This window comes from Cydia fagiglandana, chromosome 14 (assembly GCF_963556715.1).
Source record: "Cydia fagiglandana chromosome 14, ilCydFagi1.1, whole genome shotgun sequence".
NCBI classification, from domain to species: domain Eukaryota; kingdom Metazoa; phylum Arthropoda; class Insecta; order Lepidoptera; family Tortricidae; genus Cydia; species Cydia fagiglandana.
Genome location: NC_085945.1, coordinates 19,488,647 through 19,501,924, shown reverse-complemented (window position 1 = coordinate 19,501,924; position 13,278 = coordinate 19,488,647). Strand labels below are relative to the sequence as shown.

Sequence of the window (13,278 nt, the reverse complement as noted above, 5' to 3'; positions counted from 1 at the left end):
CATGATTCTACCCTCAATATCAATTAAGTACGAAAAGTAAAGAAATCCCATCATCGGACCCCGTCTTGATCGCGATGGGCATCTTTGAGAAATCGAGAAGCGATTCATATAAAACGTAACAAATTAAAATTGTCATGTCCTTATTTGAAATTCAAATCGAAGAATAGCCGCTATATTAAACTTTTTACTTATTACTTCGATTGCGTTCTAAAATAATAATAAGAATAAGATTTATTTCAAATAACCTTGTTGACAATATTTATATATCCTGTGGCCCCACACTAGGCTACGCCTGTGATGTGTCAGCCGGGTTTATATTACTAATAAAGTCGAGAAGTTTTCTAGCACAATTTATTCCAAAATAAAATAGCATAGGTACCTTTAACGAGATCGGGTAGCTTGTCTAAGGCGAGTGCGATGCGAACAGGGATCTCCGGGTTGGGGATGTCGGCCCGCCGGCTTTTGATACGCTGCAGGTGTGCACATACGGCGCGCTTGCTGTATAGGACTGCTGTATCGCTACCCTGAAAACAAACAACTATACTAGTTACTATGTCTACAGTCAGTATATGAAAACTGTGGAATGGTGGTGAACTGCTAATTGATAAACATTATTGCACAGACATAAGGTCCACTCCACTGATGGTCAGAGCTACAACCCTGTTCTGCGGTGAGCTGATCAAGCGCATCTTTCTCAGCGACCGATGCTTGTCCCACACTTGGTTCAGCCTCAGAACCATCGTCCACAGTGTTAACTGATCGTAAACCTTATTGTCAAAGCCACAAGGCCCACCGACGGTCAGTGTACGGGGGCCACGAACCTGCTGCAGCGCGGCGCTGACGAACTCGACGCAGTGGTCGGTGATGTTGGCGAGCTGCTCCAGCGCATCCTTCTTCTCGCTCAGCGTGCGCTGCTTGCCGTCGCACACCTCGTTCAGCCGCAGCACCAGCTGCTTGCCGCGCGTGTTTATCGCATTCGTTAGTCTGTCAAATAAAGATCTATGGCTTAGCACCCAGTAAGAAGCCCACTCAATCATATTTCTAGTATACGTAGATTACATAAATAAAAACTCGATTTGGTCACTTTGGTAACTCCTTTAAATTACCTTAATATACAAATTCGAAATGACTTCTATTGTATACCCCTTATTACTTGAGAGTTACAAAATCACACACGCGAAGCATGCGTTTTATGGACGAAGCGTTTCAGTGGTTTGGCAAATTTGCCGTCCCGTGGATGAATTGTATGAGGTTATTGAGATAGTACTGACTTGACGACGGTCTGCGTGATCTCGTGCACCAGCGCCTTCTTCTTGTCGGCGATGAGCACCTGCCGCTCGCGGATCACCTTCATGGCGGAGCCGAGCAGCACGCGCTTGTACGACACCTCCGACAGCAGCGACGCTATGTGCGCGCGGGCCTGCAATATACAACTCATGTACTAACACCAACACAATGGGTTGCCAACTGTCAAAGCACAGATTGCGCCAGCATAGGCTGCCCCAGTTTAGTAGTTTTGTTTTATGGAATATGGCTTTAAGCCATCCAAATCGTAAAAAAAGCAAGAAGGATGTGCAAGTGCGTCTCCTCATAATCATCATATTATGATGCATATGCTTATTCAGGTAACAGTGTCCGGTACGCACCCTTATCAATTCGAGCAGTTGGTTCCTTTCCTAGACGCCAAGGCGTCGCGGACATCTTTTTGCTGAATTGTTTCAAATTTGATATTTCTCTCCAAGCTAGTGACATACCTGCTGGGCCATCTCCGTGCTGAACTGGTACTTGTGGTCGCGGTGGTGCTGCAGCTGACAGTCGCGGCACGTCAGCCGGTCGCACGTCTCGCAGAACAAGCTTAGCCGTTCCTGAAATCAATGACATTGTCATTGGTCATCAGTCATGACTCATCACTATGGTTTAGGCATTAACGTGGTTATTCTATTCTTAATGTTTGACCAAACAAATGGTTTCTATTTTATGTATTGTGCCACTGACATAGTTATTAAGAAACACTAACAAACTGTGGATCAACTTGGTGGATCAATTAATCTTGAAGTTCATGAAGCCACATAATTTGCGAAAGGATCGCTAAATGCTTGCGAGCAGCGCCTTCGACCACGTCCACCTAATGGAAACATCTCCGTCCGTGATAGTAAACAGCTCTAGCACGTTACCTGCGGGTGCTCCGAGCAGAACATGTCGTGCGCGGCGGGCTGCGACGCCTGCTGCTCCTGTATCGCCTCGTCCTTGCTCTTGATCGTGTGGTCTTTTGTGATCTTTAACCTGCCGATATTCATTACAAATTAAGTGTTTTTTAATGTATTAGTCAGCTTCTTCTCTACAAGTCGCATTTCTCGAGCTATTCTCGTAAACTTATGAGTAGGTTCGATAATTATATGGAATTTTATGCCAATTCAGTTGTTTTTCCGTAATGGTAAAGCCATGGGGGTTAAGTCTTCAGCTCAGTTTGTTCCTGCAGACCACTAATGTCAAAAAAGAGTACCTAGTTAGGGCGGTAGGTATGGTAACCTTCACTAGAATAATAGAGTAAGTACCGACCGTTGGTGGGCCTGCACGCAGCTGTCACAGATGAACTCCGCGCAGTCTGCACAGTAGCTGGTGGCTGGCTCCGGCTCCTCGCAGCTGCTGCAGTGCTGGTCGCGCTCTGCCGCTGTAATCATAATCATGCATTAGTCGGGCTTTACAATACCCGAGCCCTCCCGGGTATTAGGTGAGACGCGTGAAGATAGTACCTAAAATAATAGGATTAATGTACAGTCGCCAATAGTTATATAGTATATACCTATGATGGCGAATGTACGCGTCTGGCGAACAAAATCAGGAAGTGTATGGCGGGAAAAACACACGTAAGTAGTATCTGCGCCGACGAGTCTGTGCCTAACTTCCGCCATGAATTCATCGACCAATGCATTCAAACGTCGGGATCTAGACACGCGGCAGCGTGTCAAGCCAAGTTCAAGCAAAGGAACTGGCTAGCCAGCGCCGAGTGTAATATTACACGAACCACTTGGTGCCACTTTTGACCCTTCTATAACTCAAAACATCTTTGACGTAAACACATAAAACTACGTGTGTTTAATTATATCCATAAGGATATCTAGAAGCCCAAATTTCATGAAGCTAGCTCAAACGGTTATAAAGGTATGAAGGTCAAAAAGTCGTAAATTTTAAGACTGACTTATGACTTATAGTACCTAAACCTAACCTACTTCCAGATGACCTAGAAGGATGAAATTTGGAATCCAGCTTGGTTATTGTGTGTAACCGTAGGAAAAAATCTAAAAATAAAATAAAGTTAAAAAATAGGGGGGGTCCCCATACAAAAAAACCACTTTTTATTGGGACTGACATATAAGTACCTAAACCTAACCTACTTCCAGATGACCTAGAAGGATGAAATTTGGAATCCAGCTCGGTTATTGTGTGTAACCGTAGGAAAAAATCTAAAAATAAAATAAAGTTTAAAAATAGGGGGGGTCCCCATACAAAAATCCATTTTTTATTGGGACTGATATAAGTACCTAAACCTAACCTACTTCCAGATGACCTAGAAGGATGAAATTTGGAATCCAGCTCGGTTATTGTGTGTAACCGTAGGAAAAAATCTAAAAATAAAATAAAGTTTAAAAATAGGGGGGGTCCCCATACAAAAATCCATTTTTTATTGGGACTGATATAAGTACCTAAACCTAACCTACTTCCAGATGACCTAGAAGGATGAAATTTGGAATCCAGCTCGGTTATTGTGTGTAAGCGTAGGAAAAAATCTAAAAATAAAAAAAAGTTAAAAAATAGGGGGGGTCCCCATACAAAAAAATATTTTTTTATTGTAGCGTTGGAACCGTTACAAGCAGATATTTGAAACTACCCCAATATATGTATTATTATATTTGCTATATTAAAATAAAATTTAGTCAAAAAATAAGTGGTGCCCCATACAAAAAACTTTTAATACGCTCTAAACAACCGGCCAACGGTGTGTCGTCGGCGGCGCGCGGTACCACATAATTATACAAAGAACAGAAGTAAAAACCATACAGCGGAAACACAAGAAAAAACATTAAATCTCAATACCTGCCTAGTTTTCTTTACAAAAAGTATTGATATCCCACCAAAAACATAAATGTAAAAAAGGAGAGCCAAGTTCAATACAAAAATTATGCTTGGCTGTGGGGCTTGCCGCAAAAAGAATGGAGATCTAAATGACTGCCACTGCCAAGTTCTATGCAAAATCCAAATATGTATTTATAGAAACAAAATAACATTATAAACAAGTATTAAACTCTATTTCTTTGCTTTATTGGATACCTATAACAATTGCTGTTATTTAAAAAAATGTGAGATCTTAAAGTAGGTTAGATTTGGCTTGGCCAGGTTTTATCAGAATTACAATATATATAAAATGATTGATATAATGAAAACTGGCCAAGTCAAATCTAACCTACTTTAAGATCTCACATTTTTTTAAATAACAGCAATTGTTATAGGTATCCAATAAAGCAAAGAAATAGAGTTTAATACTTGTTTATAATGTTATTTTGTTCCTATAAATACATATTTGGATTTTGCATAGAACTTGGCAGTGGCAGTCATTTAGATCTCCATTCTTTTTGCGGCAAGCCCCACAGCCAAGCATAATTAGTGTTCCGTACAAAACTTTGTTTACGGAACACTTATTTTTGTATTGAACTTGGCTCTCCTTTTTTACATTTATGTTTTTGGTGGGTTGTAAATACGCCGCTATTCGGCCTCTCGCTTCCACTTGCAGCGTTATGTAAGGGGTACCTGCGGGCGGGGTGTCCGGGCACATCTTCTCCAGCACGAAGCGCTGGTCGATCATGTTGGCGGGCTGGCACTGCAGCCGGCACACCGGGCACTGCACCGTGATGCGGTCGCCACCTGCAATACAATCATAGCGTTATTATTTATACAATATAATCTATAACAAAACTTAATTCGCCATTAGTAGACCTAATCCGGTAACAACCAAAGACAAATACGCCTAAAAGTCTTTCTACTGTGGAGAAATTGGTGCGGGTGGCGGGTACCGCCGTGACGGGATGGCTCGAGGTCCAGGGCGTTAGCCGCGGCAGCTGAAGACGCCGGTTCCAACTCGGCCTCCGCCTCTGGAGGGCTTCCTCACTTTTCTTTTAGTATTTGATTTTACTATCTATTTTAGTTTGTTATTCGGTTCCATTAGGTTTCACAAATAGTCAGTTATGCCGATGGTGAAACTATTTGTACGAACCGGCTAGTACTGATAAGGCACAACTTGGTTCAAGCCTACCGCATGCGTGCGTGAGTTTGGTGTGTGCGTGAGTGTGTGGCGTGTGAAAGGTCCAGGGACAATTTTGTGTCATACTAAAAGGGCGATTATTTTAAACATTGCTAAATTCAGATTGCTGAATGAAAAAACATTATTTTACTGAGTAATGTTTATATTTGATTGTTTATAAGATAATTAATTGCCTTAGTTATAACCCGGGTACATTGTGATTTGTGCTGGTCTGTTAAAGTTTCTATGGCCATATTCCGTGTTTCGTGTCTATCATCAAACCATTATTATTATCATCCGGGTCACATCAAACACGTATCGATTTAAAAACTTCATTATAAGCCACAAACATGACTGCTAAAATCATAAAGTAGTCAGTTAAATATGCATCTTGTGCAATGTCGACGACGCAGCGTTAATGCAAGTCAATTAACACAAATGACACGTACACTGCATACTAACAGTATAACAATAACAATCTTTACTGACCATTGAGAGACCTCAATATCATGGCGGTAAGGGTTAAGAATTGCCAAATAACGATGGCAGTACAATTCTGTACAGTTAAATGACTATTACAAGGCTGTGATTGTAGACAGTTACCATATACAGTGGAACCTGGATAATTGCAATCTCAAGGGACCGGCCATTTTTTGTCAATTAACGAGGTTTTTCATTTAAGCAGGTCGTGTCAATTAACGAGGTTCAAAAAATCGTTGTGTCAATTACAGAGGTTCTCATTAATAGAGGTTGCGTTCTGACAAATTTCTTTTATGGAGGTGCAAATAAACTTTGAAAGTAGATTCACACGCTTAGGTTCTGGGTTTTTGGGCTATATATTGCTTATGTCTATACTTGTACTTTTACACTACAATAATGACTACTTTATTTTCTTATTAATCATTTGGGTTTAAAAAATTCCCTTGAATTGTAGAGAACGTTTTAATAGAATGTAAAAAGCATACTTTGTTTTTGATTTAATCAAAAGTATTTCACCTACTGTGATAGATATCCAATAAATAAATTGAATTCGGGATGATATAAATAAAATGATCATTGCTATTAAAATATTGTTTCTGCTGTCTACAACTACATTATTCCAATTACAGAGGTAATAAGTAAGACCCGTTTCAATAATGGAGGTAAAAAGAAGAGCAAACATAACGGTTTTTTTTTGCACAGTGTCATTTATAGAGGTCTTAGGTTGCGATGTGGTCAATTACAGAGGCAAAATTACGAAAAGCACTAAAATCTAAATTGCAATTATAGAGGTTCCAAAATTTCAATTATAGAGGCCTTTTGGTCTCAAGGGACCGGGACCGGACTTTTGGTTGCAATTATTGAGGTTTTCCATTTATCCAGGTGCCAATTAACCAGGTTTCACTGTAACTGATGATGGTGACTGTACTAATAGCAACATTTTAAGTGACAATTCTGCGTGAACGATATTACTTATTACGTTATTACCTACTCTTATTAGCCAGTTTCTTGACCTAAGTACTAATATTGAGAGTCGGGCGCAGGTGTGCATAAAAAGGCAGCCGCAGAACAAGACCGCAGACTTTATCGCACGACTAACATAATAATAAACTAAAACGAAGGCCGACCGTCGGAATCGGACGTGACTTACGAAGAACAACACTCAACCGACCTTTTGTCAACCTTATGTCAATGCAATAAAGGCTCGAGGGTGATCAATTAACTCAGAGATGGTACAAGTCACGATGCACTCATTTTATAAAGCAGATTATAATTATTTTCTCCTGAAAATGAATTTTACCAGAGAGAAAATTTTGTTAAATATAAATTCAGTTTAGAAACTTTTTACGGCAATAACATGATTATAAAGATAAAGCGGTCAGTGACCCAGTGGACTAAATTAAAAGTAAGCACGGGTCGGCCATGTGCGTCTCCTGCCTGCGTTGTGCCCGTGGCAAACCGGCCGGCCTAGCCAAGGTTTCAATCGCTATCGCTTCGACAACGAAAAGCATTATGTCTCTCTATCATTCTTCCATATTAGTGCGACAGTGACATTTGCGTTTCGATCGCTACGGAGCGTAAGCGATTGGCATCTTGGCTACGCGGCCAGTTTGTATATTCTCCATTTTATTCGTATTGCAAAAAGGTACGAGTAGATAAACCAATTCACTTCATATTTAAAGTTATGATTTGTGCGATTTGCCCTTAGTGAAAATGACAGGGCATTGTCATTTGATGAAAGTTAAGGGATCTATACTTGCCTATACGTATGCCTATCTTTCTGGCGGGAAAATCTGTCAATGTAGATTATGGCCAGCATTATGCTATCCTATTTACTCCCCATACCACAGCCTTCCCAATTGTGACGTAAGGCGTATCGTATGTGTGACAAGACTGTGGACTCTTACACAGTAGTACGAGTAAATGTGTACTGTAACCCCGCCATATACCTAATGTAGCGGTAGATTGATGTAGAGGCTGGGAAAGCGAAAGCGGTGCGGAAACGGAAGCGTCCCGTACGGCGCGCGCCCTTATTATTATTATTACTATGTAGTCTCTATTTTCGCTATGTGTAGCACAGTACTTTAGGAAAAGTAGCGAAGCGGCTAGGGGTAGATCTGGAAGCGCTTTTACTTGTTTAACAGTAAAATTGTTAAAAAAAATTGAACTTTTCGCCAGAGTTCTGCTGCTGACAGTACGATCCCGTAGGGCCGTTTCAGACTAGCGATTTATAGACGCGCCTATAAACTCGTTTTTGGAAGCGCGTGTAGGAACGTATAGTAAAAACCAAATGTAACGAAATATAGCGCGCATGTAAGCGCGTAACGCCGATATGACCGACACTCGCGCTGAAAAAAACGCTAATGTGAAACTAGGTTAGGGTAGCTAGGTTATTTTGTCTTGATCCTCGCATGTATTCCTTTGTCTTTGATTGCAATATTCATTGAAATTAATAAATATTAGGGGACATCTTACACAAATCAACCTAATAGCTCCAAACTAAGCAAACCTTGTACTATGGGTGCTAGGCGACGATATACATATTTATATAGATAATTACATACTTAATATTACATAGAAAACATCCATGACTCATACAAATAAACGCCCTTACCGGGATTCAAACCCAGGACCATCGGCTGCACAGTAGGGTGGGTCACTCGTTTATGAAGAAAAAAAAAGTATTAGTTATCCTTCGGGCACAGTTACAAAAACTTGCGTAATAATGCCAATAAACAGTATTTCAAATTATTCTGTAATCAGAATTCATTTTCTGCCTCCGGATCGATTTCAAAGTTTTCATATAAATATTGTTATGTTTTGTATGGTCTGTTGAGTATATTTATGTATCGCCTCTTTATTCAAACTTTAGCTAAAAAGTTATACCATTTTTAGCTCGAAATAGCATGGTAAAGGTTCAGAGCCAATAAATATACCAAAAAAGTACTCAAAAAGAAACCTTTTTTTTATAATGTCCATACATTTAGCAAAAACTTTGACTAAAATCCGGAGGCAGTAAAATTAAAGCTAAAAATAAAATAAAAATATGTGCAATATTTAATCACCAAATGGCACCTTTTTTTAACTGTGCCCCTATGAAATAAAAAAAAAAGTTAAAATGACCCACCCTACTGCACAGGCAGTCACTACCCAACCCACTAGGCCACACCGGTCGTCGGATGAGCGACATAACGACGTCAGGTCAGGTTGATAATAGGAATGTAGATAGTTGAATTTCTATTGCATTTTGGCACGTGAAGTTTTACGCGATCAGTAATCTCATAATCTGTCACCGAACGTTTCACAACACTTAGATTTATGCTGATTATGATCAATTAGTTATTGTTCACCGCACGTACTAACACCAATGCTCTTAACAATCTCTATCGGTTATGTGTTTGCAACGAATAAGGTAAACCGACAGTGAACGTAGTGTGGACGATGACAGATAGTGCTTGATGACACTACATAACAGCGTACCAGAAACACGATGATTGATAACACACAGGTACATAGAAATTAGAGCGAGTAGAAGTTTTGCGAGTGCTACTTCTAACTTGCTCTATTTTCTTTGTATTAAAATTTCTAGCAACGAAAACTAATACCAGACATATAGGTAAATGTTACTTTAATGTTCATGCCAAGTTAAGTGTTATTTCAGCAATGAGAGCGATACTTGGATTATATGGCGGCGGCTAAATTAATGTGGCTCTTTAAAGTTAACATGACCTTCATCATCATCATCATCATCATCATCATCATCAGTCGTTCCCTCAATGCTGAGGATCGTGACATCATGTCCTAATGTTGCTGACCAGTCTCTTCCATAGGGTTCTGTCACCCGCCATATGACCTTATGACACGGCAATTAGATTTACGGATTGCCACAGTTAACACTTTGGTCGGTCCGATATTTCTGAGGGCGACTGTGTACAAGAAGAAGCATATAGCTCTTTTGTAAATGTTATGTTTATAAATACGTCGCCCTGCCGTCAGGGCTGTCCGAAAACATTTTGGATATTCTTCGGGGTGCAGCGGGTATAACGAATAACGAATTTTAGATAAGGGGAAATTGGAAATTTTAACGATTTGCAATGTGATGATACTGATGATTTGATTAAAAACGTCTTGTGTTGTTATTCGAATAGCCTACTTCCGTAATCTTTTAATTGGCAAGATTAGATAATGGAAAATAAATTGAAGGAGATGCGTAGAAAGTGTGGAAACAAATCGATCCGATAGTAAACCATAATCATTGTGTAGGAGCACAATCTTAGTGACCTGTTACGAAAAATGCATTTTCCATGTTTTTCCTGTATATGCTATTATAAACTATTATATTATTCAACAGCACAGCGGCGTTGTACGGTTTGTGCTAGTCGGTGTCCGATCTCGACCTCAGGCGGTCTTCACATTGGAGTGCGAATTCGCACGTCACTTCGGTGTGCGAGCGGGACATCGCTATATACGTGCATAACGCTGAAACGCATACACCAAGAGCAACTTGCGAATTCGCATTAGTGTGACTGATAACCGCGTTACTGCAGTCGCACGAAAGCACCAAAGATGTTAACGAGGCCGAGACATCGTTGATCACCCAATTCAAATCTTACCAAACCTGGCTATTGTTCGCATCGAGCTCTACTCGCCAGCCTGGCTTTCACTCGAATCAGGGAAGCGTCGCGTGGGGACTGAGAAAGGCCGAGAGTCACCTAACTAGCTTATCTGATGCATTCACACTAGGTAAATACTTACTGATACGATAAATACTGGCCTCATACTTTGATTCGTCGACTGCAATAAAGTAACGACCCAGCGCAGCGTGTGACTAATGCACCCTCAACAACCAACTATTGGTTGGACTCTACGAGCTCTACTCGTCTGCAGTGCGACGGCCTTGGCCTTGCTCAAAACCGCAACGCGCTCGGTCTTCCGAACCATTGGCAGTTCTGCTTTCTGACCTTCGCATTGTAACTCACCGCAGAAGTCCCTCGAGGCCTGCTTCTCCTCGATCTTGGCGTTGATGCAGGGCTCGCACGCCGAGTGCAGACACTCCATGAGCTTGGGCGTGCCGTGTGCGAGCGCCAGCGCCGTGCCGCAGAGCGCGCAGCGCGCGGCGGACAGCGCGGTGCCGGCGCGCGGCGACGCCAGCGAGTCCGCGCGCTCGCCGGAGTCGGCGCCGGGCCGCTCGCCTTCCGCCCCATCGCACGCGCTCACCACCTGACAACAGACCTTACATCATGCCTCTTCAGTCACGAAAAGCGTGCTCTACGCTGACGCCGACTGCCATACATCAGTTAAATAAACGTTCCAGCGTCAAGCGTACGTTCCGTGGCCACCATTGCCCCCAAGTAAACGATTATTTGATTTTTTTGCAAATTTACTTGCAGCGGGCGGCGGAGGACGAGCGACCACAGATAGTTAAAGCTCATAGCCCCGCTCATCCAAATTTGGTTTTAAATCAACATGAGTTGCGAATTATACCTTTTCGCATGTGTATTATACAAAGTTTTAAAGTACTCCTTTAAATTTTTTACATAGGCACGTATTGTCCTTAACCCGCCCGGGCGGTAAAGTAGCACCATAAATATGTACTGTAACACACACAAGCACAACACAAGCTTTCTTGAGCTTACCATGGGACTTAGTCAATTTGAAATATTTATTTATTTAATTTTGCAAGTGCTTTTTCAATAGTGCAATCATGAATAGCAGAAATGGTTGTTGGTTTGTGGTCAGTGAAAATGTTTATAATTATCTGCTTCATTTTCTTGGAAACAACAAAGTTGTGATCAATTCAACTTCATTCATGCTCTATTATCAAAGATTGGCTAATATGAGCAAACCAGCACATAGGCGTCGCTTCATTGCAACTCACGGGAAAGCTAGACAACAAATTTTATTTTAATTATTTTTTTTTTTTCATCATCTCTTTTAATTAACTTAATCTTTGTTTAATCTTAACACTTAAACACGCGATTAAGTCCCGTTGTGCAATTTAATAATGTTTGATAATCGTGAAAGTTTAAATCAGTGTTTTACCTATCCCTCTGCCGTATTCGAACTTCAAGACGCTAACAAAAATTTATTACATTAAAACAATCATAAGTACATAGGCAAAGGGTTAGGTAATACATATGTGGGTAGGGTAGAAAAGTGGTTTGTTGTTGTTGTTGTTGTTGTTGTTGTTCTTCTTTCTGTTTTGGTTGATTTTAGCATTCACACTCACGATGCTCAGACTCAGATGACACTATGGTTCGTTTTTTTAGCATTAGAAAGAACTTGAAAGAAGGTAAGCGATCTTGACTTGTCTTTTAATTGAAAAACACTTTTTAAAAATCAGTAACTGTTACTTATGAAAGTAGAAGAATATAAATAGAAAGAAAGAAAGAAAGAAAGAAAATACATTTATTTACGTCAAACCAACAACTTAAATTACAAATTAATATAGAGACATAGACGTTAAATAGGACCCCCACTCAGCGTAATGCTACGACGGTAAGCCGCAGCGCTGATTTTCGGTGGGGACCTAACTTATCACTAACTTAAAACTAATAAGAAGAAAATCAGATAACAAATGTGTTGAGGCCTACCGCCAAACAAAACAAAAAAAAACATGAGGATATAATAAGAAAAAGTTAAGGGTAAAGAAGAAGTTAAATGTTTAAATGAAAAAGAAAGAAATAAGGGTAAGGGTAGGGTAGGGATGGTATTACTGTTGCCGCTAAATATTTTGGGTGTTATATAATAGTATACGGTATTTATGTTGCGGCGAGCTCGTCTGGCGCCTCCTCCTTGATGGCGACGCCGAGCAGCGGGCCCAGGTCCATGAGCGCCCGCTCGATGTCCTCGCCGCTCGCGTCAAAGTTTACGTTATCCATTCCAAACACTTCACTTCACCGCAAATTTCACTTTAAACGCATTTTCTCCGCGGCTCCATACGAGCCCGACTTTCACTAGCGCCTGGAGCTCCGCAGGCTGCAGGGCAGCAATGACCGCTTAATGTGATTGCGAGATGTGGCCGACTGTCTTCCGGAGGACGCGGCTTTATCCCTCAGAGAAGCATACCATAAATGATCATATTATACTTATAATTGTTACATATTTACCGTAACTTATTTATAAAATGTGTTTTTCAATCAAAAGACACATCAAGATTGTTTACCTTATTTCTAATGCTATAAAAACGAACCATAATGACTTGATACTAGATGGCTGAAATGAAATATTAATCACTTGTTAATGATACTGTAATTTGAAACCCCAGCTACATCTTCTTTAACAAATCTACAAAAGGGAAACATTTTAACATGCAAACTCGTTTAAACAGTACACATTCATGAATTTTGCAACATTTCTTTACTTGTGTTCTGTGTTTATAAAATGTTAGTTTCTATATAGTGGCTGGGTATAATTAATATGAAAATGACTATTTCTAAATTAAGTCTTCCCTCTGTAACCTAAACTTGCACTTGACTTATTTAATAATCTTCTTTTGCCAA

The 13,278-nt window shown here is 40.5% G+C and overlaps 1 protein-coding gene across 1 annotated transcript in view; it reads right to left on the bottom strand.

Annotated features, from left to right (window-relative positions):
- The window catches only part of LOC134670481 (E3 ubiquitin-protein ligase TRIM33), a 34,985-nt gene that overhangs the window by 20,969 nt on the left and 738 nt on the right, over positions 1 to 13,278 (bottom strand). The window contains exons 2-9 of the mRNA XM_063528307.1: positions 10,756 to 10,996; positions 4,807 to 4,920; positions 2,560 to 2,671; positions 2,175 to 2,283; positions 1,755 to 1,865; positions 1,272 to 1,420; positions 822 to 984; positions 380 to 524 (exon numbers count right to left, since the gene is read on the bottom strand). Coding sequence (XP_063384377.1) covers positions 380 to 524; positions 822 to 984; positions 1,272 to 1,420; positions 1,755 to 1,865; positions 2,175 to 2,283; positions 2,560 to 2,671; positions 4,807 to 4,920; positions 10,756 to 10,996 — 1,144 coding nt within the window. The remainder of the gene's footprint in view (positions 1 to 379; positions 525 to 821; positions 985 to 1,271; positions 1,421 to 1,754; positions 1,866 to 2,174; positions 2,284 to 2,559; positions 2,672 to 4,806; positions 4,921 to 10,755; positions 10,997 to 13,278) is intronic.